Source organism: Suricata suricatta, chromosome 12 (assembly GCF_006229205.1).
Source record: "Suricata suricatta isolate VVHF042 chromosome 12, meerkat_22Aug2017_6uvM2_HiC, whole genome shotgun sequence".
Lineage (NCBI taxonomy): Eukaryota > Metazoa > Chordata > Mammalia > Carnivora > Herpestidae > Suricata > Suricata suricatta.
Window position 1 is genome coordinate 35,286,998 of NC_043711.1, and position 22,927 is coordinate 35,309,924.

At 36.9% G+C, this 22,927-nt stretch overlaps 1 protein-coding gene across 2 annotated transcripts in view; it reads right to left on the minus strand.

Moving 5' to 3' along the window:
* The window catches only part of UBA3 (ubiquitin like modifier activating enzyme 3), a 26,174-nt gene extending 4,266 nt beyond the window's left edge, over positions 1 to 21,908 (minus strand). The window contains exons 1-11 of one of the 2 annotated variants that reach the window (XM_029917334.1): positions 21,847 to 21,908; positions 21,623 to 21,664; positions 19,671 to 19,791; positions 18,287 to 18,367; positions 14,740 to 14,822; positions 11,654 to 11,734; positions 7,636 to 7,679; positions 7,223 to 7,287; positions 6,763 to 6,918; positions 5,715 to 5,817; positions 5,439 to 5,552 (exon numbers count right to left, since the gene is read on the minus strand). In XM_029917334.1, the coding sequence (XP_029773194.1) occupies positions 5,439 to 5,552; positions 5,715 to 5,817; positions 6,763 to 6,918; positions 7,223 to 7,287; positions 7,636 to 7,679; positions 11,654 to 11,734; positions 14,740 to 14,822; positions 18,287 to 18,367; positions 19,671 to 19,791; positions 21,623 to 21,664; positions 21,847 to 21,866 (910 nt within the window). In that variant the 5' untranslated portion in view covers positions 21,867 to 21,908. The remainder of the gene's footprint in view (positions 1 to 5,438; positions 5,553 to 5,714; positions 5,818 to 6,762; positions 6,919 to 7,222; positions 7,288 to 7,635; positions 7,680 to 11,653; positions 11,735 to 14,739; positions 14,823 to 18,286; positions 18,368 to 19,670; positions 19,792 to 21,622; positions 21,665 to 21,846) is intronic. The other variant, XM_029917335.1, reaches the window with a different exon arrangement.
* Positions 21,909 to 22,927: the final 1,019 nt, after the last annotated feature.

A 22,927-nucleotide genomic window follows, 5' to 3' on the forward strand; every position in this document is an offset into this window, starting at 1 on the left:
GACATTTAGGCTCTTTCCATGATTTGTCAATTGTTCAAAGTGCCGCTATAAACTTTGGGGTACATGTGCCCCTATGCATCAGCATTCCTGTATCCCTTGGGTAAATCCCTAGCAGTGCTATTGCTGGGTCATAGGGGAGTTCTATTATTAACTTTTTGAGGAACCTCCACACTGTTGGAAACCTGTTTTAAAAAGCTAATCCTGGGGCGCCTGGGTGGCTCAGTCGGTTAAGCCTCCGATTCGGCTCAGGTCAGATCTCACGTTCGTGGGTTCGAGCCCCGCGTCGGGCTCTGTGCTGACAGCTAGCTCAGAGCCTGGAGCCTGCTTCCAGTTCTGTGTCTCCCCTCTCTGCTCCTCCCCCTCTCATGCTCTGTCTCTCTCTGTATCAAAAATAAATAAAACATTAAAAAAAAAAAGGCTAATCCTGGGGTGCCTGGGTGGCTCAGTCAGTTAAGTCTCCGACGTCAGCTCAGGTCAGATCTCACGTTCCTGGGTTCGAGCCCCGTGTCAGGCTCTGTGCTGACAGTTAGCTCAGAGCCTGGAGCCTGGAGCCTGCTTCCGGTTCTGTCTCCTTCTCTCTCTGCCTCTCCCCCTCTTGTGCTCTGTCTCTCTCTGTCTCAAAAATAAATAAAAGATTAAAAAAAATATTTTTTAAAGCTAATCCTGGGGGCTCCTGGGTGTCTCAGTCGATTAAGGAATTAACTCTTGGTTTCAGCTCAGGTCATGATCTCAACAGTTCGGAAGATTGAGCCCCACATCGGGCTCTGCACTGACAGTGTAGAGCCTGCTTGGGTTTCTCCCTCCTTCTCTCTCTCTGCCCCTCCCCCATTCACAAGCTCTCCTTCACTCTCTCCAAATAAGTCAGTTAAGCTACTCGCCTTTACTAAGGTCATGATCCCATGGTTCGTGAGTTCAAACCCCACAGCAGGCTCTGTGCTATGAGTGCAGAGCCTGCTTGGAGTTCTCTCTGTCTCCCTCTCTGCCCCTCCTGCACACTTTCTCTCTCTCTCAGAATAAATAAACTTTTAAAAATAAATAAACAAAATTAATTAAGGGCCACCTGGGTGGCTCAGTTGGTTAAGCGTCCAGCTTCGGCTCAGGTCATGATCTCACGGTTCGTTCGCGGGTTCAAGCCCCATGTCGGGCTCTGTGCTGACAGCTAGCTCAGAGCCTGGAGCCTATTTCGGATTCTGTGTCTCCCTCTCTCTCTGACCCTCCCCTGCTCGTGCTGTCTCTCTGTCTCTCAAAAATAAAACAAAAAACATTAAAAAATGTTTTTAATTAATTTTTAAAAAGCTAATTCTGACTGTATGATTACATATAATTTCAGAGAAGGGGAAGTATGGAGGAACCAACTTCATGATGGTTAAACTGGAAGCTCTTCAGGATGTACTGAAAAGAACAGGTAGTCACAGTGAGGAGTATAAGACACATTGCCCAATAAGAGCCAAAATGTAAAGACCTCTCATCCCCCACTCCTCACTTCTTGTCCCCATGCCCTTTACTTCCAATTTTGATTCTGTGCTCTGTCAAGGCTCTTAATCATCAGGCTCAAAAAGCATACACCAAGCCTTGCTGAATATTGAAGGATCAATGAGGCTGCATACTGAAATGAGATTACAGTTCCTGACCATGAGAAAATTAAATCATTTAATTCAAACTGTTACCAAATGTGCACTGTTCTAGGTGAGTAGCAGTGAAAAAATGTATTTGCTTTTATAAAGTTTCCTTCTGCTGAAGGAGGTAACATGCAAGTAAATACATAACAAAATCTCATATACTGAAGAGCTCTATGAAGAAAGTAAAACAAAGTATATGGTGGGGTTGACAATGGTGGAAGAGGTCCATTGAAGTGGATAATCAGGTACGACCTCCTCAGGGAGGTGATAATGAGCTGAAATTTAAAGCATAAGAAAAACCTAGCTATGCAATGACACGGGGAAAAAGCATTTCCATAAACAGTAAGGGCAAAAGCTCTAGGGCAAGGATGTATGAATGTGTTAAGTACAAAATATTCTTTGTATAGAAAAATGAGGCTACCATTATTTCTGAGAAATTATATAAACGTTGATAGTGAATGGGTCTGAAGTCATTACCAGTTGAATGATGGAATAAGCTGGTTAACTTGGTACCTGAGGGATAAGCAGCCAGTCTTAAGGAGATCTAAGGAAAAACATTCCTGGTATAAGAATCAGGAGTATTAAAGCTCCAGGGTGGGAATGAGTTGGGTGTGTTCAAGAACACAGAGCAGGGGCACTTGGATGGCTGTCAGTTAAGTGTCCCCCTTCACCTCAGGTCATGATCTCAAGGTTTGTGGGTTTGAGCCCTGTGTCAGGCTGGGTCCTGACAGCTCAGAGCTTGGAGCCTGCTTCAGATTCTATGTCTCCCTCTCTCTCTCTGCCCCTCCCACCGCATGCACTATGTTTCTCGCTGTCCCTCAAAAATAAATAAACGTTAAAAAAAAAATTTTTTTTAAAACACAAAGCAGGTTAGAATAGTGGGAGTAGAAGAAGCAATAAGGAGTGTGTAAGAATAGAATTCTTAAATGGCATTACCAGGACATCAGTAAATACAAGGAAATAAACACAGAAGAGACACAGATTTTAAAAAAGATGACAAAGCCTTTTTTCTAGTGAACTGAGTAATGAACTTCAAACAAAATTCTGGAAGTATACATTTAAAAAAAATGTTTTTAATGTGTTTTATTTATTTTGGAGAGACAGAGAGAGACAGTGCAAGCAGGGGAGGGGCAGGGAAAGAGGGAGATACAGAATCTGAAGCAGGCTCCAGGCTCTGAGCTAGCTGTCAGCACAGAGCCTGATGCGGGGCTCGAACCCACAAACCATGAGCCGAAGACGGACACTTAACCGACTGAGCCACTCAGGCAATCCTGGAAGGATGGAATTTGAGTACCTACATTAGGAAATATTGATCACTAGACTGAATATTAAGATTGTTCACTGAGTTATTAAGTCATGTTGTACTCAGTTACTATTACGAGTAACTCGGTAAGCTAGGGAAACATGAAAGAATATCCAGGATTCAGCAGAAAAGCTAAAAAGGTCTTTCATGACATTCTTGTGAGTAAAACCAGGAAATAAGTACTCAAGAAAGCCTGATCAAAGACCGAGATAAACCTCATAGGGCCGAACCAGAAGTATGACTCAACTACTTGAGTATGTCTGTTCTCAGCGACTTGAGTCATGTTTAAAAAAAAATTTTTTTTTTTTTTACATTTACATCCAAATCAGTTAGCATATAGCACAATAATGACTTCAGGAGTAGATTGCAGTGAATTGTCCCCTATGTCTAACACCCAGTGCCCACCCAACAAATGTCTTCCTTAATGCCCGTTATCCCCTCAGCCCATTCACTTCCCACATCCCCTCTAGCAACTCTGTTTGTTCTCTGTATTTAAGAGTCTCTTATGTTTTGGCCCCCTCACTGTTTTTATATTATTTTTGCTTCCCTTATGTTCATCTGTTTTATATCTTAAATTCCACATGAGTGAAGTCATATGATATTTGTCTTTCTCTAATTTCGCTTAGCATAATATCCTCCAGTTCTATCCACACTGTTGCAAATGGCAAGATTTCATTCTTTCTGAATACCAAGTAATACTCCATTGTATACACACATACACACAGACATCACATCTTCTTTATCCATTCATCTGTTGATGGACACTTGAGCTCTTCCCATAGGGGGCTATAAATATTGAGGTACATGTGGCCCTTCAAAACAGCACACCTGTATCCCTTGGATAAATACCTAGTAGTGCAATTGCTGGGTCGTGGGGTAGTTCTATTTTTCATTTTTGACGGAACCTCCATACTGTTTTCCAGTGTGGCTGCCCCAGTTTGCATTCCCACCAGCAATGCAAAAGAGATCGTCTTTCTCTGCAGCCTCGCCAACATCTGTTGTCTCCTCAGTTGTTAATTTTAGCCATTCTGACTAGTGTGAGGTGGCATCTCATTGTCATTTTGATTTGTATCTCTCCCTAATCATGAGTGACATTGAGCATTTTTTCATGTGTCTTTTAGCCATCTGGATGTTGACGTCTTGTTAAAATTTTTGTTTAATTATTTGGAAAAGAGATAAAGCATGATTATCAAAACAACAGATGAAACGATGCTGGGAAAAAGAGATCAGCTGGCAGGCATAAACGTACATACAGAGAGATAACAGTAGGTTTAAGAATAAACTTGTAAAGGGGAGCCTGGGTGGCTCAGTTGGTTAAGCATTCGACTTCAGCTCAGGTCATGATCTCATGGTTCATGAGTTCGAGCCCCATGTTCAGCTCTGTGCTGACAGCTCAGAGTCTAATGCCTGCTTCGGGTTCTGTCTCCCTCTCTGTCTGCAACTCCCCTGCTCAAGTTCTGTCTCTCTTTCAAAAATAAACAAACATTAGGGGAGAGTACATGATGGGCATGGGGGAGGACACAGGTTGGCATGACCACTGGGTGTCATATGGAAACCAATTTGACAATAAATTATATTAAAAATAAATAATAAACAAACATTTAAAAAATTTAAAGAATAAGCTTGTAAAGACCTAACTTGTGTATTAAAAGACAAAACTACCACCCCAAAAACTGCCAAACCTATAATAGGAAGTTGGGGCTTAGCAACTGCACATAGGAAAACTTCCAGAGTTTAGTGGACCTTTTAAAGAACCAGAAGTATACCATCAACATCACATCATCAAATAACAAGCAAAGAAATAACAAAAAAACCCTGCTCTCCTCTAATAAGACTGTACCAATTATCACAGGTTCATTGTAAGACCAATCCTAGAATGCTGCATCCTACCCTAGATGGTTAAGAGAAATATGGATTAACTGGAATATAGTTAGGGAAAAAAAAAAACAACAGGAAGGGAAATTAATGTCAGGCAACATGTGAAAGGGTTAAAGGAACTAGAAAGGTTGATGATAGTGATTTGGAGGCAATGTGATTACTGTTCTCAATATGTTAAAGGCTATTACTCAAAAGGGAATTTGGTTTATCTATGGTGTATGCTGGGGCAGTACTCAGACCAAATTAAACACAGATTTCTGCTCAGTACACAAAATAACTGTCTTACCAGTCTTAACCAAATGTGAAATAAATTGCCCCAGGAGGTGACACATTCCTCTTCAGTGAAAGATAAAATGAATGGTTCAACTTGGATGATTTCGGGCCTCTTCCAATTCTAGTAAGATTCAATGATTTTCTTAAATTCCCCCTAGCTAAGTAGTAGTATGGATTCTTCCAAACTCTATTCCCTCCAACCAAATCTGGGACACCTGGAAGCTATCATTTCCATGGTACTTTGACTGAACCACAAATGGCTGGCACTATCTGAAATCACTTATCCAATATTTCCTTCAGAGCATCCCACTCCTTGACAATGGGATCATCCCCAGGTTATAATTCATGACAATTCACTGACTTACCTTGAGTGAGTCTATAAGTAACACCCCTAATATTATATTGTGACGCTCTCTCGAGGGATTTTTGGAAAACCCACTGAATATGATCAGGATCATCTCCATCTAATGGAACTCCTTCTGTTAGAAAAAAAAGAAAAGAAGAAAAAGAAAAACAAGCAGGAGAGTAAGAAACATATAAGCTTAATTAAATCAAGCTGTTTTTAACACAATTATACAAATGAATAATATAAACAAATATGTGTCTTACATAATTTGCGATTCTGAAATTCAATTCATTACCTCCAAAAGGCTGCTCCTTCGGCCATTGCAATATCCTTGCATACTCAATACAGTGTTCTGGTAGCCTGGGCATAGATGCAATGGTGCACATGGGAAAATTAACCTGAAAGCATAGTTTGCTTTTTTTAGTGAATTTTAAACAATGAACTATTTTAAAATGTAACTTCTAGTTAGGACTGCTTCATAAAAGTAGATAGTAAGTCATAATTCATCTTAGCTTTCCTCTTATAAGAACAAAACATTTTATACCACTAATAATACTAAAACTGAAAGAGCATCTGAGTCACCTGCTTTAGATTCATCTTCCTATAATAGGTTTGCCCTACATGTACAGGGTATGAAAATTTAAGCTTTGTTAAATCATGAGAAGAAAAGTGCCGAATAAATTGTCAAATATGAGCACTTTATTATGTCTGCATATTTAAATCTGAGCAAAATAAACCAAAACAAAAGCAAACTCACAGAATTAAACCAATTCCAAGTAAACGCTAATAAAATTATTTCTTTTAACATTTTTTTTAATCTTTATTTTTAGTAGGCTCTACACCCAACATGGGGCTGACCCTGAGATCAAGAGTTCCATGCTCTACTGAGTCAGCCAGGTTCCCCTAAAATCTTTCTTATTTTTAAATCAAAATTCTAACAGTTCCTTAAAGTGGGTATGTAGCTTAAAGAGGCCCATCTTTGGAAGGATCATTCTTATCCCTGGTATTCATCCTTATTTCTCTGCAACAATCACAGGCAAAAAAATAAATAAATAAAAAAATACAGTATAGCTCTATCCAACATCTAACTTTGTAACTGACCTTTGATCCTTACTCTCCAAATGAAAAAAATGAATTCAGATGAATTATGAAAACAGAATACTATCCATACTATGATACTTAGTTCCTATGTTTTCAGAAATGAAACATAATTTATTTTCTTTCTTCTTAACATGATTTTTAAAATATGGTTACCCCTAATTAAAAATCCTAAATAGTGACTAGATTTAATAAATAATCCTAATTCTACCCCAAGACTATAAAACAAATGCAGTTTGGATTACCTGTGGAGGATACAGTTCTAGTGTGCATTCAATACAAGCAGTCATTCCGGGGAGGATCACCCTGGCATTTCCTTTAAAACCTTCTGTCCCCCCATCTATCAAAGGGACAATGGATCTTGGATCTAATACGCCATCTTCATAATTTAGAAGAGATATCTAGGAAAATTATTTTAAGGTAGGAGAGGGGAATAAGAATTCAAAAAAAGTAACATGCTGTCAAGTAATTCCACAAGTCAACCACACTACTGAGTACTAGATTATCAAATCAAGGGATTATGATATTAGCAATTTATATTCTCATCTGATATTTAATGAGTAGCAATAAATAATGAAGCACAACAACTTAAGTGAAAATTAAACAAAATGATTTTTCAAAAATATGATATGGTATTCTAAATTTGGGTATGTTAGAAGCAGGAACAAGAACTTCCAAGAATGATAACGACACTGAAGTCTTTACCAGCATGCCATTTATCCATCTTCTGGCTATGATAGAGTCCAGTCCACATACAATTATATGAAATTCTATGGGGAAAAAAGAGCAAGTTTAGCTTTTAAAAATGCCATTGCACAAAAGAATTAACACTTTCTCCGAAATAAAAAAGCCCCTCCATTTATTACAACACACACACAGCTCCTAATTCTTGAGTAATCTTTACTCAGGACAACATAAAAAATGCAGCTAGTGTTATCAGCTAAGAATCAGAACAGTGGTATTCTCTGTTCAGTCAACCTTACTGAAAAGCCGAGATGAAACACCGAGATAAAAATAAATGAAGAAACAGCCCTCATGTAGCCAGCAATCTTCAAATAGCTAGCTATAAAATATAGTAAAAATTTAGTGAGAATTTAATTTCAAAGTGGACAACTTACGTCGATAGAAAGTGTCATTAAAATCCTGAATCTTGTTGAAATGTCTGGATATAAGTAAAGGAACGCAGCTAAGTTTTTAATTTATAAAGTGAATTTAACAATGCCATAAGGAACAAATTATAAATTTTTAAAAATTTTTTCTTTTATAGTTTGTTTATTTTCGAGACAAAGAGAGACAGAGATGAGTGGAGAATGGGCAGAGAGAGAGGGAGACACAGATTCTGAAACAGACTCCAGGATCTGGGCTGTCAGCACAGAACCTGACACGGGGCTCGAACCCATGAACCATGAGATCACGACCTGAGCTGAGGTTGTACGCTTAGCCAACTGAGCCACCCAGACGCCCCTATAAATGTATTTAACAAGACATAAATCTTCGATGTTCAAAGCAGGGAATGAGACAAAATGAACCCAATCCTAATTCATGATAAAACCTCTTTTCTAAACACACCTCTCTTTAATGATTTAGTTCTCTCATCTCTGAACCCCCATATTGTATTTATGTCTGTTATACTCTCTATTCTACTTTAGTTTTAACATAAAACCATATATCTTGGGAAAGCAGACTGTGTACCCTCAACCATTAGCCCTAATTACAGACGCAATATACATTTTAGTGAAGGAAACAAACACATTACAGTTCTGATTTACATACATGATCACAAGACTCAGAACCATAAATTAATACCTAGTATACCTTAAATTTATACAAAGCTATATATCAAATATTTTCAATTAAAAATAAGAATTACTGCTACAAAGCTAATTTTTTAAAAAAACTGAAGTTTCCAATAGCTTCTTCACATATAACATGATTTGTTATTTTGGGAGTAAGTGGGGGGTAGGGAGGAGAAAAGGTGAAATCCTTGTTTTTCTTTCATTTAAGTCAGTTTTCCAAGTCTCTCTCTTTTTTACCACACCAAACCCTATCAGCAGTCTTTCCCTGCCTGGACGCTGCATAGAGAACTCCATTCAAAAATGGCTACTGGTGGTAATCAATCATAGTAGGCAGCATTTTAACAGCATATGTGTACAAAAGATTTTAATTTTTCTAATGGGGCAATTTTCTGTTTAATAATATATTACACTTCTCTAAAATTATAATAATCCATCATATATTTTTAAAAAGCAAAATGGAGAAAAGAGGGACAATATAAAATATATTTATCCTAATTTTTTTTTATTCTGAACCCTAAATAAAGCTATACGAAATAACTTCTCCCATTCAGGCCTCTGTTCCCTCTGAATGCTAGGCAAACAGGAGGCATAAACTACAGCTGGCAGAGGGAGGTGAAAAGAGATCCATAGCAAACACTGGAGGAACAGCAATAGGAGGACCCAGGATCCACACCAAGAAATTCTAGGTCCTAGATTTCTATAAAGTATTCAAAGTTCACAGACTTAACAGAGGATGCATATTCTTCTTTATCCTTCTCTCTATAGGGACCTGTATTTGCCTTTCTAAACTTTTTATTTTGAAATACTATAGACCTACATAATGTTGTATAGCTAGTACAAAGAGGTCCCAAATGTCTTTCATCCAGTATCTCCCAGTGGTTACCTCTTAGAGACTATAGCAGAATATGAGAACCATATATACAACAGTGATAAAATGAATATGTATAGTTGTCATTCAAACACCTGTGTAGATTTGTGGAACCACCACCATAAAGACATGCAACTATTCCAACACAGCAATGCTCTTCCTCCTGCTAACCTTTTAGTCACACCAATCCGTGCCTAATCTCTGGTAATCAGTAGTTTGTTCTCCATCTCTGTAATTTTGTCATTTGAAGAATGTTATTTAAAGGGAAACATACAGCATATGATGTTTTGAGACTGACATGTTTTATTTAGCCTGTCTTCTTTTTTTTTTTTTTTAATTTATTTAAGGTGCATGTGAGAGAGCGAGCAGGGGACAGGCAGAGAGAGAGGGAGAGGGAGAATCCCAAGCTGGCTCTTTCCTATCAACACAGAGCCCAACGTGGGGCTCGATCTCACAAATCATGAGATTATGACCTGAGCCGAAATCAAGAGTTGGATTCTCAATCAACTGAGCCACCAGATGCCCTGCACCATATTGTCTTTGATATCTACCTAACTTGTTACATGTTACCTTATTTCCTTTTTACTGCTCAGTATTATTACACAGCATGGTTGTATAACAGTTTACCAATTCACCTATAGACAGATGATTGGTTGTTTCCAGTTTTTGGCTAATGCAAATCAAGATGCTATGAACATTCAAGAGCAATTTATATGCAGACCTAAGTATTTGTTTCTCTAGTGTAAATGCCCAGGAATGAAATTAGAGTCATATGGAAAGTATATATTCATATTTATAAGAAACAGCCCAATTTCCAGATGGCTATAACATTTAAGATTTCCCACCAGCAATATATCTATGATTGATTTTTTCTGTAGTTTTGCCAGGATTTGATTTTACTATTTTCTACTTTAGCTATCTCAAGTATGTAGTAATATTTCATTGTGGTCATAATTTGATTTCTTATATCTAGCAATGATAAACATCTTCTCATGTGCTTTTTGCACTATCTTCCTTAGTGAAATGTCCCTTCACATTTTCTGTCCATTTCCTAATTGCATTGTTTTTTTACTGCTGAATTTTGAGAGTTCTTTCTTTATTCTGGACAAGTCCTTTGTCAGATACCTACTTCATAATTGTATCCCTTTCTCATAATTACATCTTATTTTCTTAATAGGGCCCTTCACAAAGTTTTTAACTTCGATATAGTTCAATTTATCAATTTTATGTCTCACACTTTTTTGATGTGATCTAAGGCCTATTCACCAAGTGCTACATCACAAAGACTTTCTCCTACACTGTCATCCAAAGTTTTAGTTTTACATTCTATTCTTAAATCTATGACGCATCTTGAGTTAATTTTTGCAGTTTTAAGGTTTGAGCTGATATACATTTTTTTTGCCGATGGTTATCCAATGGCTCCACAATATGCTGAAAAGATTATCCTTTCCTCCACTGAACTGGTTTTGCACTTTTGTCAAATACCAATTGGCCATATTTGCCTCTGGCCATTTCTGGTTTCTGTGTTCTACTGAGATGTGTCTCTCTCTGCTAATACCACAAAGTCTTGATTATTGTAGCTGTATTAAATCTTGAAATGATACAATAATTCCTCAAACTTTATTCTTTCTCAAAATTGTTTTAGGTGTCCCTTCACCTTTCTATATAAATTTAGAATCTTGTCTGTATCAACAAAAAATTTTGCAGGAATTTGTCAGAAACTGTTTTGAACTTGTATACACATGTATGGAGACATGGCATCCTTACTATGTCGAACTGCCCAATTCCTAAACAAGGAACACCTTTCCTTTTATTTAGACCTTTGATTTCTTTCATTAGCATTGTGCAGTATTCAGCATGTAAGTCACATACTTTTTTTATTATATTTATACCTAAGTATTTTTTTTTTTTTGGAGTGGATGTAATCTTATTCCCTGTACTTTAAATGTCACTTTCCACAATTTCACTGCTAGTATAGAGAGACATAATTGATTTTTTGGTGTTTATTTTGTATCCTGTGGCATTTCCCAAATAGCAAAGCTCATCTCTGGAATTTCTATAAAATATTGAAAAATCTCCAAACCTAAAGAACACTCCTTTTTTAAAGAAATTCCTTGTAAGAATAAATTTACTCTGACACACCTTCCATTTGGTTAATAATATATTAACTGTCTATTCAGCCTGCTACCATAGGGAGACACAAACATTAACTACAACCAAAGACTTATAGTCTAACAGAAGAGAGATGCAATTCAAACTGAAATTAAGGGCAATAATGCAAAATAAACAATGGCACTGGATGTTAAAGTTTAACTTAAAACTTAGAGCAAAAAATATTTATATAACCTTAAAGATTGAAAGGAATATAAAACAAAATGTCACCAGCAGATACCTCAGTAATAAACTTACGGCTGATTTTTTTTTTTTTTTTTTTGCTTATCTGTATTCTCTGTATTTTTGTCAAAAGGATACGGAACTACATTGCAATTAGGAACTCTGTCATTAAGAAATTCTGCAGCCACTTCAGCCTTAGGTCTTCCAACATCTTTAGGCCTACAGGAAAAATTATATTTAAATTATCATTCATCATATAAATCTAAATGATCTATATAATTTACTTTCAGACATAAAAAATATTGATGGTGAGTTTATTTCGAGGGTATTTAGAAGGAATACTTTCATCACTTTTGAGGAGTGATTAGGCACTCAACACCAATACCAAATGTCAACACTTGCTGATGTTCCACATTGTACTTACAATACAACTGTAAAATTGTAAAATTTACAAGTACTGACAAGTCTAATCAAGTTTTTCTTAAATGAAAATAGAAACAGTGTTTTCTTTCCCCATCCCCTTTAAAGCATAACAATGACGTGTTTCCTGGTCACTTTTTGCTCTGGCATTTCCCAATGTAAAATATTATCCCACACCCAGAGCCTTCCAAATTTGCCCTGAACCCCAGATCCTCAAGGTGTTACTATGGAGGTCTTGGCTGAAATACACGAGATTCATTCTGGGGATATAAGAACCGCCGTCTATTCCCTTCTGCCCATGTGTGCTGATTAAACAGTAAATTTTACGTCCCATTAGAAGTGATATGCATATGTCTGAAGAAGAAATAATGAGAAAGGCACTATCTAAAATTGCAAATGTTGTCAACATTTTTAAGAAGCTATAAACAGGAGACCTAAAAAAGTCACTCCTAGATAAGAACCATAGCTATAAACAGAAGGACACAAAGAATTCTCTCTTCTAATCTCAGTACAAATAATATTTTCCTTCTTAGTACTTCCATATTCTCCTCACAGAAATAAATCACTCCCTCACACATTCATAGTAAGAGCTTCATTACTACTTTTTCACAACGTATTTTTCATTATATGCAGAGATCTATTGTACCCACTAGACTATGAACAACTGGAAGAAAATGACCATATTCTTATCTCTTTGTATTCCTTCAGACATAGCACAGAATACTTTAAGAATATTACTTTAAAATAAATACTTTAAAATAAATACTTTAAATATAGAGAATACTTTAAAAATTTAAAAATCAATGTTAAATTACAATTTTAATTTTTTCATGTTTATTTATTTCTGAGAGAGAGCACAAGTTGGGGAGGGGCAGAGAGAGAGAGGAAGATAAAGAATTCTAAGCAGACTGCACACGGACCCCAATGCATGGCTCAATCTCACAAAACATAAGATCATGACCTGAGCTCTAATCAAGAGTCCAGGTATCCCTAAAATGGGATTTTCAAGAAAAATATTTTAACAGGCCAACTCTTTCCTCTCCAATTAAGAAGTTTTGATTCAAAACTTCCAATAAGAGTTTTATTCTGACTTTGTCCTATAACTAGGCTCTTAATTATAAATCAAGGAACCTTAATTTCAGTACCTGTATTCAACTATTCTGGACATAGCTCTTTAGATAAAAGGGATAAAGGAGACTTTTTTAAAAAAAATTTTTTTAATGGTTTATTTATTTTTGATACAGACAGAGACAGAGCATGAGGGGGGAGGGACAGAGAGAGAAGGAGACACAACCAGAAGCAGGCTCCAGGCTCTGAGCTAGCTGTCAGCACAGAGCCTGACACGGGGCTTGAACCCACAAACGTGAGATCTGACCTGAGCCAAAGTCGGAGGCTTAACCGACTAAGCCACCCAGGCGCCCCAGGAGACTTTTGATTCTTTAATGTTGTAGATTATATGTGTTTCTACAGTAGAATCCAAATAAAAAAAACTCCTAGGTGGCTTTTGAAAAAACTGTTAATTTACCTTTCTAGAATTAGGTGATCAGATTGCTCCACCTCTGAACAAAAAGGCTTTACACAGGTATCAACTTTGCAGGATATCCTGGCCTAATTGCTCCATCTTGAAAATAAGTAGCTACCCTGAGGGCTGCTCTGAGACTAAAGAAGATAATATGAGGACTTTAGAAAGTGTTTACTACATTTTAAGTACTCAACAAATGTTAACTATTACTATGATTTTCAATCTTTAGCTACAAACTAAAGGGCATGGCCTATTACCATTAACCAATGAATTCAGTGATATCTTTTGTAGAGCATTCATATACTAAGAGTGTGTCACACCAGAAAGGATCCACAAAGTTTTCTGTAAAGAAGGATAATTTCAAGGATTAAATAAACAAACAAAAAGATAAGGCCTAAACCTTAAATGTAGAGTTTACATGGCAATTACAGCACTTCTTTAACTTGACTTTAACCCATCCCTCAATCTCTGATATCTTCCAGAAAGATAGAGGTTTTATGCCTATCCAAAAATTTAATTTCATCTTCTCTGCTAATCTAACCTTATACTGCAGATCCACAACTATTTGAGCATTTTCTGTTAGTAATCTAATCTCCAGAAAGAAAAATAAAAAGTCCTTATCTCTTCGGAGTTATAATTTTTTGACCAAAGATACTTCTATCTAAGCTAATCAAATCCCTAAATGCTACAAAGTAAAATTCACTGACGAACCTCAGGATTGCATATATGACCTACTTCCAATTTTTAAAGTCATTTCTAACAATCTATTCCTAGACGCTTTTTGTATTTCATGTTTGTCTAAAGTAATCATCTCTTTGTTCCTGTGTCTTCTCTCCTTAACTGTCCATTTTCTTTTTCTTTCTATAACAAAGTTCCAAATCTGTGACAACTTCATTGCCCCAGAGTCACCATACAATTCTTGGCTCATAAATTCCTGCCACTATATCTCACTAGGGCCTAATATTCTGGCTACTGTTCTCTTATGAAATCAACAGGAGGAAAAGGGCTGCACTACATGTCTTCAGCGCACAATCACCTCCCAAATCACATTAACCATTTGGAAATCTCTTAAGAAAACACAACAACAAAATCATATATTTTACAAAACTAGTTCCATCACAGTGCTCAAATTTTCTTGCAAAATTTTACCTAAAAAGGGACTGGTAGTTATTTTTTAAATAAAATTAGTGTTACCCTCTCATAGTTTTTAAAAAGGATTAAACTGCAATGTACTCAAGTTCAAGTGATTATCAGCATTTTAAACTAAGATCTTAAAACTTACCTAAATAAAAACTGCCTATTTAGATTGGAAACATCTATAGTGTCCATGTCTATAACATGAATCTGTCTAAAACCAGACAACGCCTGTGGGAATAAAAAAAATCCAATTAAGCAGAAGTTTCCTCACATTTGAAATTTTAAGATTTGTTTTCATGTAGTCCTAAATTTATAAATGCTCAATAATAAATTCTACATAATTGTATTTAATGGTTAAAAAGAGTCTTACAAGGCATATAAAACTCAGTGTTCTTGTAAAGGTTAAAAATGTGTAACTACTCAATTTTAAATAGTCTACAACCAAAAGAGAACAACTCAACATTTGTGCAGCGGTTTTATAATCCCATAAACACATTTATAAAGTCTGTTGCTTTGCTGCTGTTGTCAGATATTTTTACTAGTCTTACTCATTAATTGAACTTGCTATTCTTTTTCAGAATATTGTTAATAATATTCCTATTAGCTTTATCTCAGTTTAAATAACATTAAGTATGTCATGTTTCAGAAATAACTATTATGTAGATATATTACCAACACACATATGTACACGGCACATTGTAAACAAGTGTCCTTAAAGTATTGAGTCAAGAATAAGCTATCGAAAAAGCTAAGGAAAAGCAACAAATTGTTGCATTTCAATAAGGCCACAGATTCTAACAGTACAACCACTGCCCAAATTTACCAGCAGAAGCAAAAGAATGAAAACCCAAGTCTCAATAATTACATGCTTTTCTGGTCTTGGTCAGTGAAACAGATTAAATCAGGTATCAATAATTTCCCTACTTTTGGGTCCCTCCTTACACAGCAAGATGTCCTCCAGAGCTGTTCATACTTGCTTTCTCATATTCCTGTTTCCCACTTACACTAAACAAGCTTTCACTCCCACCACCTCACCGAAAACTGTCCATTCCTCCTCTTTAAAATACGTTCTTTACTTGATTGCTACACTCATGAGAAATGTGAACACTAAAAATTGCTTTCCAGTTCAGCTCACTCAGGCCTTTCCTCTTACTTTACTGGCCAGAATTTGGAGTGCCCTAGTACTTAGTTCTCGTTAGTGCTGGTGATTCCAGACAATTTTGTAAGATTAAGCATTATCTGACAGTCCTGTCAAAGTTAGCAGTATCCAAAACCAAACTCATCCATCCTTGCTCACCAACACCACTAAATCTATTCTTTTCCCAGTGTCTTCCATTTCAGTGAATGCTAACTCCATTTTTCCGGGTGCTTGGAAAAAAAAGCCTATCATGTCATCCTTCACTCCGTTTCTCATGTCCCCAAACTAACCCACTAGCAAACCCTGTTGACTCCAATCTCAAAACAGACTCATTATCCTGACCACCTCTCACCACCTCCAGGGTTCCAAGTCATTGTCATCTACTGTGTATGATACTCCAACAATCTTCTAACCAGCCTCTCAGCTTCCTGCTCTGTTCTTGAGTTTTTTCTCCGTACATCAGAGTGAACCAGGTTAAAAGTCCAGTCAAGTCAACTCATCTGTTTAAATCCCTCCAGTGACTTCCTGACTCACAGTAATAGGCAAAGTTCCTACTGTAGCCTCTCAAACCTTTTATAATACTCACTCTGAGCTCGTCCACCTCCCATTACCTCTCGATATCCTGTGGGAAAATGCTCCCCCCTTCCCACTTCTGCTTTAGCTGTCCTAAAAAGTAACGGTCATGCTCCCACTTGACAGATTTTGCACCTGATGTTCCCTCTGCCTAGAGAATTCTTGCTCCCCTCTTTGCTCAAAGAGCACCTTTTTGTAAACCGCTTCCCTTCCCACCAAGCTATCTGTGAGGCTATCTATCTTCCATTCCTCCTTTCCCCATAGTTTTTACTACCTGATATATTATGTATTTTGTCTTTCTCCTTCCACTAAAACAGGCCTCACAGTCAGTACTATTCAATACTGAATCTTTAGCCTCCAAAATAGTGCCTTGGCATATGGGGGGAAGAGGTTAAATAACTATTTGCTCAATCATATTCTTTTTTTACAATGAGTCTTTAGGGGGCTTACAGTAAATTAAAAAAACCATGTATATCTTAGGTATTTATGTCTGAAATAAGAAGTAATAAGTGATAATTGAAAAGCTTTAGTTTTCTTCTTTTAAGAGATTGTTACAATGTAATAAATAAAGGCATCTAAGTTGTTTGGTGACTATTCCTTAGATCTAATCTCCAATTAATTTACATTTTAAAATTACCATATATCACATTTGCAAGTAATAGCTTCATAAGAGAAAAAGTTAAGCATTAAGGGATTTTTGCAAACCACTACCATTCTCTGTAAATCCTTCCATTCTAGAACTCCTTGGTCCCGCAAGGGTTTTTATGTTTGAGAAAGTACTCTCATTTTGGCACCACATTACATAGTATATCATACATAATGCTGTTTATTTTCTGTATGACTTGTATCTCCAGTGAAATTTCAAATTCATTTGGGACATAGACCATGATGACCTACAATCCCTTTGGAGTGAGCACAGCAGTAAGTAATGTGAAACACATTAAGTTTCTACACTTCCACTAGGAGTGACGTTAGTGTGTTCTTAGCAAAATGCATGTGGCTGTTTACATTTAAACTATAGCTCCATGCCCAACTATTTAAGCCCTTCATCTGGCCAGGGAGTGTAACCTGATTCATTGTCTAAGAGTTTGCTCTAGCATTTCCAATTTTCTACGCACCAATGAAAAGATGACATACAACACCCTTAAATCAATTCTTCCCCTTTCCATTTTTGTTAAATAAACCAATAGAGCCTTATAAAAAGCTACCTTGTGGTTCTTAAAAGTTAATAAAAAAAAGTCAATGAAACTATTAAGTCACATATTATGGATTTCAAACAAGTATATAGAAATAGCTTCACTGAAGAATACCCTCTCTTAAGATGATATTGACCAAAACAAAACAAAACAAAAAAAAGGTTTAGCTCTCCAAAATTTCATGAGTTTACTATGTTATGGCCATCAAAAATTACTGTTTGATGAACTCATATAATGACCTAATGGTTCACTGAAAAGCACACTTGACTAAGATTTAATAACCTGGATTAGTTCCAGGCACACCACTAATCTTCAGAAAAACTTGCGCAGGTCATTTAACATCTCTGAACCTCAGTGTCTCCCTGTATATAAAATGAGACAATATCCTATCCACCTAATTGGGTTATTTTGAGGAAGAGAAGAAATAATTCTTTGAAATTACATGTTAAAATAGGAATTACCAGTTTATTTACTTCACTGATACTAATGACTGCTATGCAAGAGGAAGCACAAAGATTTGTTTAATAAAGACCAGAGAAGAAAACAGAAGAATTTCTATCAATGACTTTCACAGTTGAGAACTTTAGATTGTAAAAAGTCCCAGTTATATCATCACCTTAATTACTATCTCTAATCTGACCTGCTAAATTTATCTAACAAAGGCTCAGGAGAAAAGATTAACAATCATAATAAAGAAATTTCTAGTAATAGAACAGAAAAAGAAAAAGGACTCATTATCACAAAGAGAAAAAAAACCACATTTTATATATATGTATATAAATTACCAGATTTTTCAGGAGCTCACATCCTAAGCCGCCAGCTCCAATGACTAGAACTTTACATGTATCTAATAAAAACTGGAGAGACTGTAAAGAATGAAAAGGCATTATTAAAATCTGGTGGATAACCATAAGTACCATCAATAAAGCAATTAGTCATAAAATAGTTTCTCATGTTTCCTTGAAAAATGCAACTGAGGATAAAGAACAGACTTTGTATTTAATAAATCATTTTAAATTTACAAACAAGGTAGAACCAGACATTCCATAATCCTAATGATTCCAGAGGGTTCGAATTTTAGTGTTTTTATATTGATTTTCATTTTATGAAATTAAAAGTTCATTTCCAACAAGATAAACTACTATACCTCGTTAATTAAGACTCCTTTTTTTTTTTTAACTCTGAAAGGGGATGGAAAACTTCAAAGTTACTTATTTAACTGACTTTCTAAAAAAAGAAAAGTTTAAAAACTTTAACAGAGGATCAAGCACTGCACAAGATGTTTAAAGGTCTTAAAAAGGTAAGAACAAGTAATAAAACAAGAGATAACACGAAGAAAAAAGTGGACAAAAGTCCTAGAAAACTGTACATCAGCAGAAATGCAATTTAAAACAATCATTTAACAGCAGTATTTTAAATTATCAGGCCAAAAAAAAAAGAAGGATCAGAAGCACAAAAAAATATGGTGGATTATCCAAAGAAATGCAAAATACTTGCAATTCTGTACAAGATGAAAGGAGAGAAATATTATACTGAAACTCAAGTCTGTACCTTAATTTTAGGAATAGCATAATATTTCTATTTCAACACATCTCTTTATAAACACAAAGGACATAAAAACTATAAAAACTAACTATAAAGAAAATATTCTCTACCTTGTAAAAATCAAGTTGTATCTAATTGAACATTTGCCTTAAGTTAAACACTACCAGTCCAAAAATGCTATTCCTCTATTACAGAGCAATCATAATTTTTAACATGCAATTAATTATATTCAACTCTAAGTAAAGATGCTCAGTTCAACTAAACGTCAAAATTTAAGCAAGTACATGTATATTTCTATCATATTTAATTTCTCAGAGTAGAGCTAAAATGGGGAATGTGTCTCAAAAGTCATTTTAAACTGTAATTTTAAGTGAACTTAGAATCTTGAGATTATGAAGTTATTTTATTTTTGAGAATTTTCAACATATTACATGAGAAATGTGCAAATGACTAAACACCCGTCATTCAAATAAAATCAGTTGCAAATATTCAACTTAATATTTCAAGATAACTTACACAATTGTATTAGTATTTTTATTAAAGAGCAAATTAAAAAGAAAGCATTTTACTACTTTTGAAACATAAAACTATTAGACCGGTTATTTAAAAATAAACGTTTCTCACTTCAGTGCTCGGTTCGAAATCAGGGTGTGTGAAGGGTCCAGATCGCTCGAGGAACTTCTTTACATGGTTCCAGCGACCTTCCCAGTCTCCAGTGTCCCCACACCCACCATCAACAGCCATTCTGCACAGAACACAGTAAATTCAGCTGCAAAAATCAGTAGGAAAAAGCCACACCTACAACTATTATGGTTTCCCCAAATGAAAAAATAACCACACCAGACCTGCTCAAATAAAAAGGGAAGTATCAATTTGGTTATGTTTATGCTTTTAATTTTTCTCTTGGCTTTTATTTAAAGTTAGGAACTGCATGTTTGATGAAATAAATCATTCTACATGTTTCTGAGATCCTAAAGCAAACCAAGATCAAATTTGGGATATTGGTCCATTGGTAAGAAACGGGACTTTTCCACAGTTGGAATTTATAAGAGATTATTGCAAACTTTACAAGTCTGCTCCATCAACACACTTACATCAGGAAAATTTAAAAAACAAGGAAAGAAAGAAACTCCACTTTCATATGTGCAATGCTCCAAATCTAATTTAATTCATGTGTCCTTTCCAAGTTTGAAAGATGTGATTCAATGATTACTTCTGATGAGAGGAACTGTTACCCATTTTTCTCTGACAGAGGTCCCAATTTTCAAGAAAGAATCTCTTAACTATGAGGCATTGTTCCCACTCAACACAAAGTTTGGGGTTATAATTACACTACAGATAGGCATTACTACCTACAAACTTTTTAGAACATACAACTGAGTAGGGAGGGACTCCTCTAACAAAATGTATTTTCTAACAAAACCGTGTTCCTATTCTACGCAAGATACATGTTTGGTTTCAATTATTTTTAATTTTCAAACTTTCTGTAAACCCACACTTGCTAACTTCAAATGTATTAGTAATACCCAATTTTTACATAAGGGACAAATAAGTATTGCCTAACAATAAAGACCACAGGTTTTGAGGCCACAGCTGAGTCTGGTTCCACAACATTGTGACCTTCAGCACATTACCTAACAGCCATAAACCTCATTTGTAGGTTGTAACTACATCTTAAGATCAGAACGAGGATAAAAAGATGATCCACAGAGGACTTAGTACAATACACTCAAACCTTTACTGTCATTTTAAACAAAAGTGGAAAGGAAATGAAAGACGGGAAGGAATGTGAAAATTAAGCTGGTCATTCCAGTCCTCTTGCAATTGAAATTGAAATGAAACTCTCTGAGGAAGATAAGTAGAGACTCTAAAGCACTTGCTACTGGGAACTGGCACAAAAATTACTAACCCACCACACCCACTATAAGAGTATGTTCCTCCCCTCCCGTGAAAAGAGATGAAACATTATTTGGCATGGACCAGGATGGAAAACATTTTATTTAAATCTGTCTCATCAGCACAAAATTAAGTATCTGATAAAATCTTATCAGGGCAAAATAAACTCCTTGGAATCAACACTCTCCTTTAGAATCAATTATTTTACAAAAATGACTGAAGTGCTTAGCACAGTACCTTATATATTAAGTTCGCATAAAAAGTTTGAAGTTAATACTATTGTCTCAGTGTTTATAAAAGTCCAAACAGGCCTATGGTCTGTTTCACGGGTTTAAGAAAGATTCCCTTTAAACAAGGTCACGGCTCTGACAATTTGGGATGGAGGAAGGATGGGAGCGCAAGGGTCCTTCCGTAAGACTTTTGGGTCAACTACCACCCCGGCGGGCCGGCGCAGGACCTGCTGCGGTAACCCCGGGCCCGGCGCCCCCGAGACTGAGGCGAGGAGCGGCCCGCCGGGCCCCTGGGGCTGCGGGATGGGGGTCAGGGGATGAGGCCGCGCGGCCTGCGCTCCGGGTGCCCCCCTCCCAGCCCCCCGGGCCCGCTGCGGCTGGTCCCCTAGGCCTGGGGTGGGGGGAGGCGGGGGTCCCCGGAGAGGGCCCCGGCCTCCCGGCAGCACTAACTTCTCAGCCAGCAGCTCCTCTATTCTCCTTCTTTTCTTCTCCCTAAAAGAGAGAATAAAAGAAGGGTCAGCATCACGCTACACATTGGGCGCCGCGAGGGGATGGGGGGCGAGGGGACGGGGCGGGGGGGCTGGGGGACCCCGGGTGGCGGCGGCGACCGCCCACCGCCGCGCTCTCTCACAACCCAGCCCGGCCCGGCACGCCTGCTGAGCCCGAGTACTTACGGCTCCTCGCCATCCGCCATATTGTTCTCCGCCTCTTCCCAGGTGCCCCCTCGGCGGGCGGGCCGGAGGGGCGGGACGACGCGAAGGGGCGGGGTCTTCGGGGTCTAACGACTTGGGGCGCAAAGGGGCACAGGGGTGGGGCCAGAGGAAGGGATAGGGCAGACTGTGAGGAGGGTTTTAAAGCCTTTTTTTGTAATTATAATCTTGATTAACTATCCTTAATTACATACATCTTATCGAATATATAATGTTATGCTGCGTGAAAATATGCATATAATACATTATATATTTATACAAGTTACATGTTAATAAATAATTATCTAAAATGGTATGTTTTATGAAAAAACGTATTGAAAGAGCCATCCTCTTACGCCCGAACTTCTCCCTGAGGCAAAGTATCAGAGTAATTTTCACTTTTTACGTTTCAGGAAACATTTTTGCATAAGGATACTCCCTGTAAGAGTAAAACCTATGTAAATCGATTTATAGTGGTGGGGTAAAGAGATTATTGTTTTCTTCATCTGTGAATATTGGTGGTAATCTTTGAATGTCACGTCATTCTGTCAGATAAGAAGCTCAGCGGAAATGGAACTGAATTGAAAAAACCCTCTTTTTTCTGGGGAAAAATATATATTTAGACAAAAGAAAAGTACAAAGGAAAAAAACACGAAATTAAAGAATAATGTAGAACACCCATTATCTCATCACCTGAAGATAAACAGTGATAAAACTTTGGACTATTTTCTTCCACAGTCAGACATACACGGATAGATGGATAGATAGATGTGTGTGTGTGTGTGTGTGTGTGTGTGTGTGTGCGCGCGCGCGCATGTGTTTGAATGAATAAAGATTATATTAAAATATAATATATATGTATATATACATAGATACATGCATCCTGTCTTGGAGAGGGTGGTGGAAAAAGATTTTTGAGTCAGGAGTAACACTTTAAATCCTTAATTCTCAGAGTGCCTGGGTGGCCACCAACTTCAGCTCAGGTCATGATTTCACTGCTATGAGCTCAAGCTCCGGTTGGGCTCTGTGCTGACAGCTCAGAGCCTGGAGCCTGCTTCCAATTCTG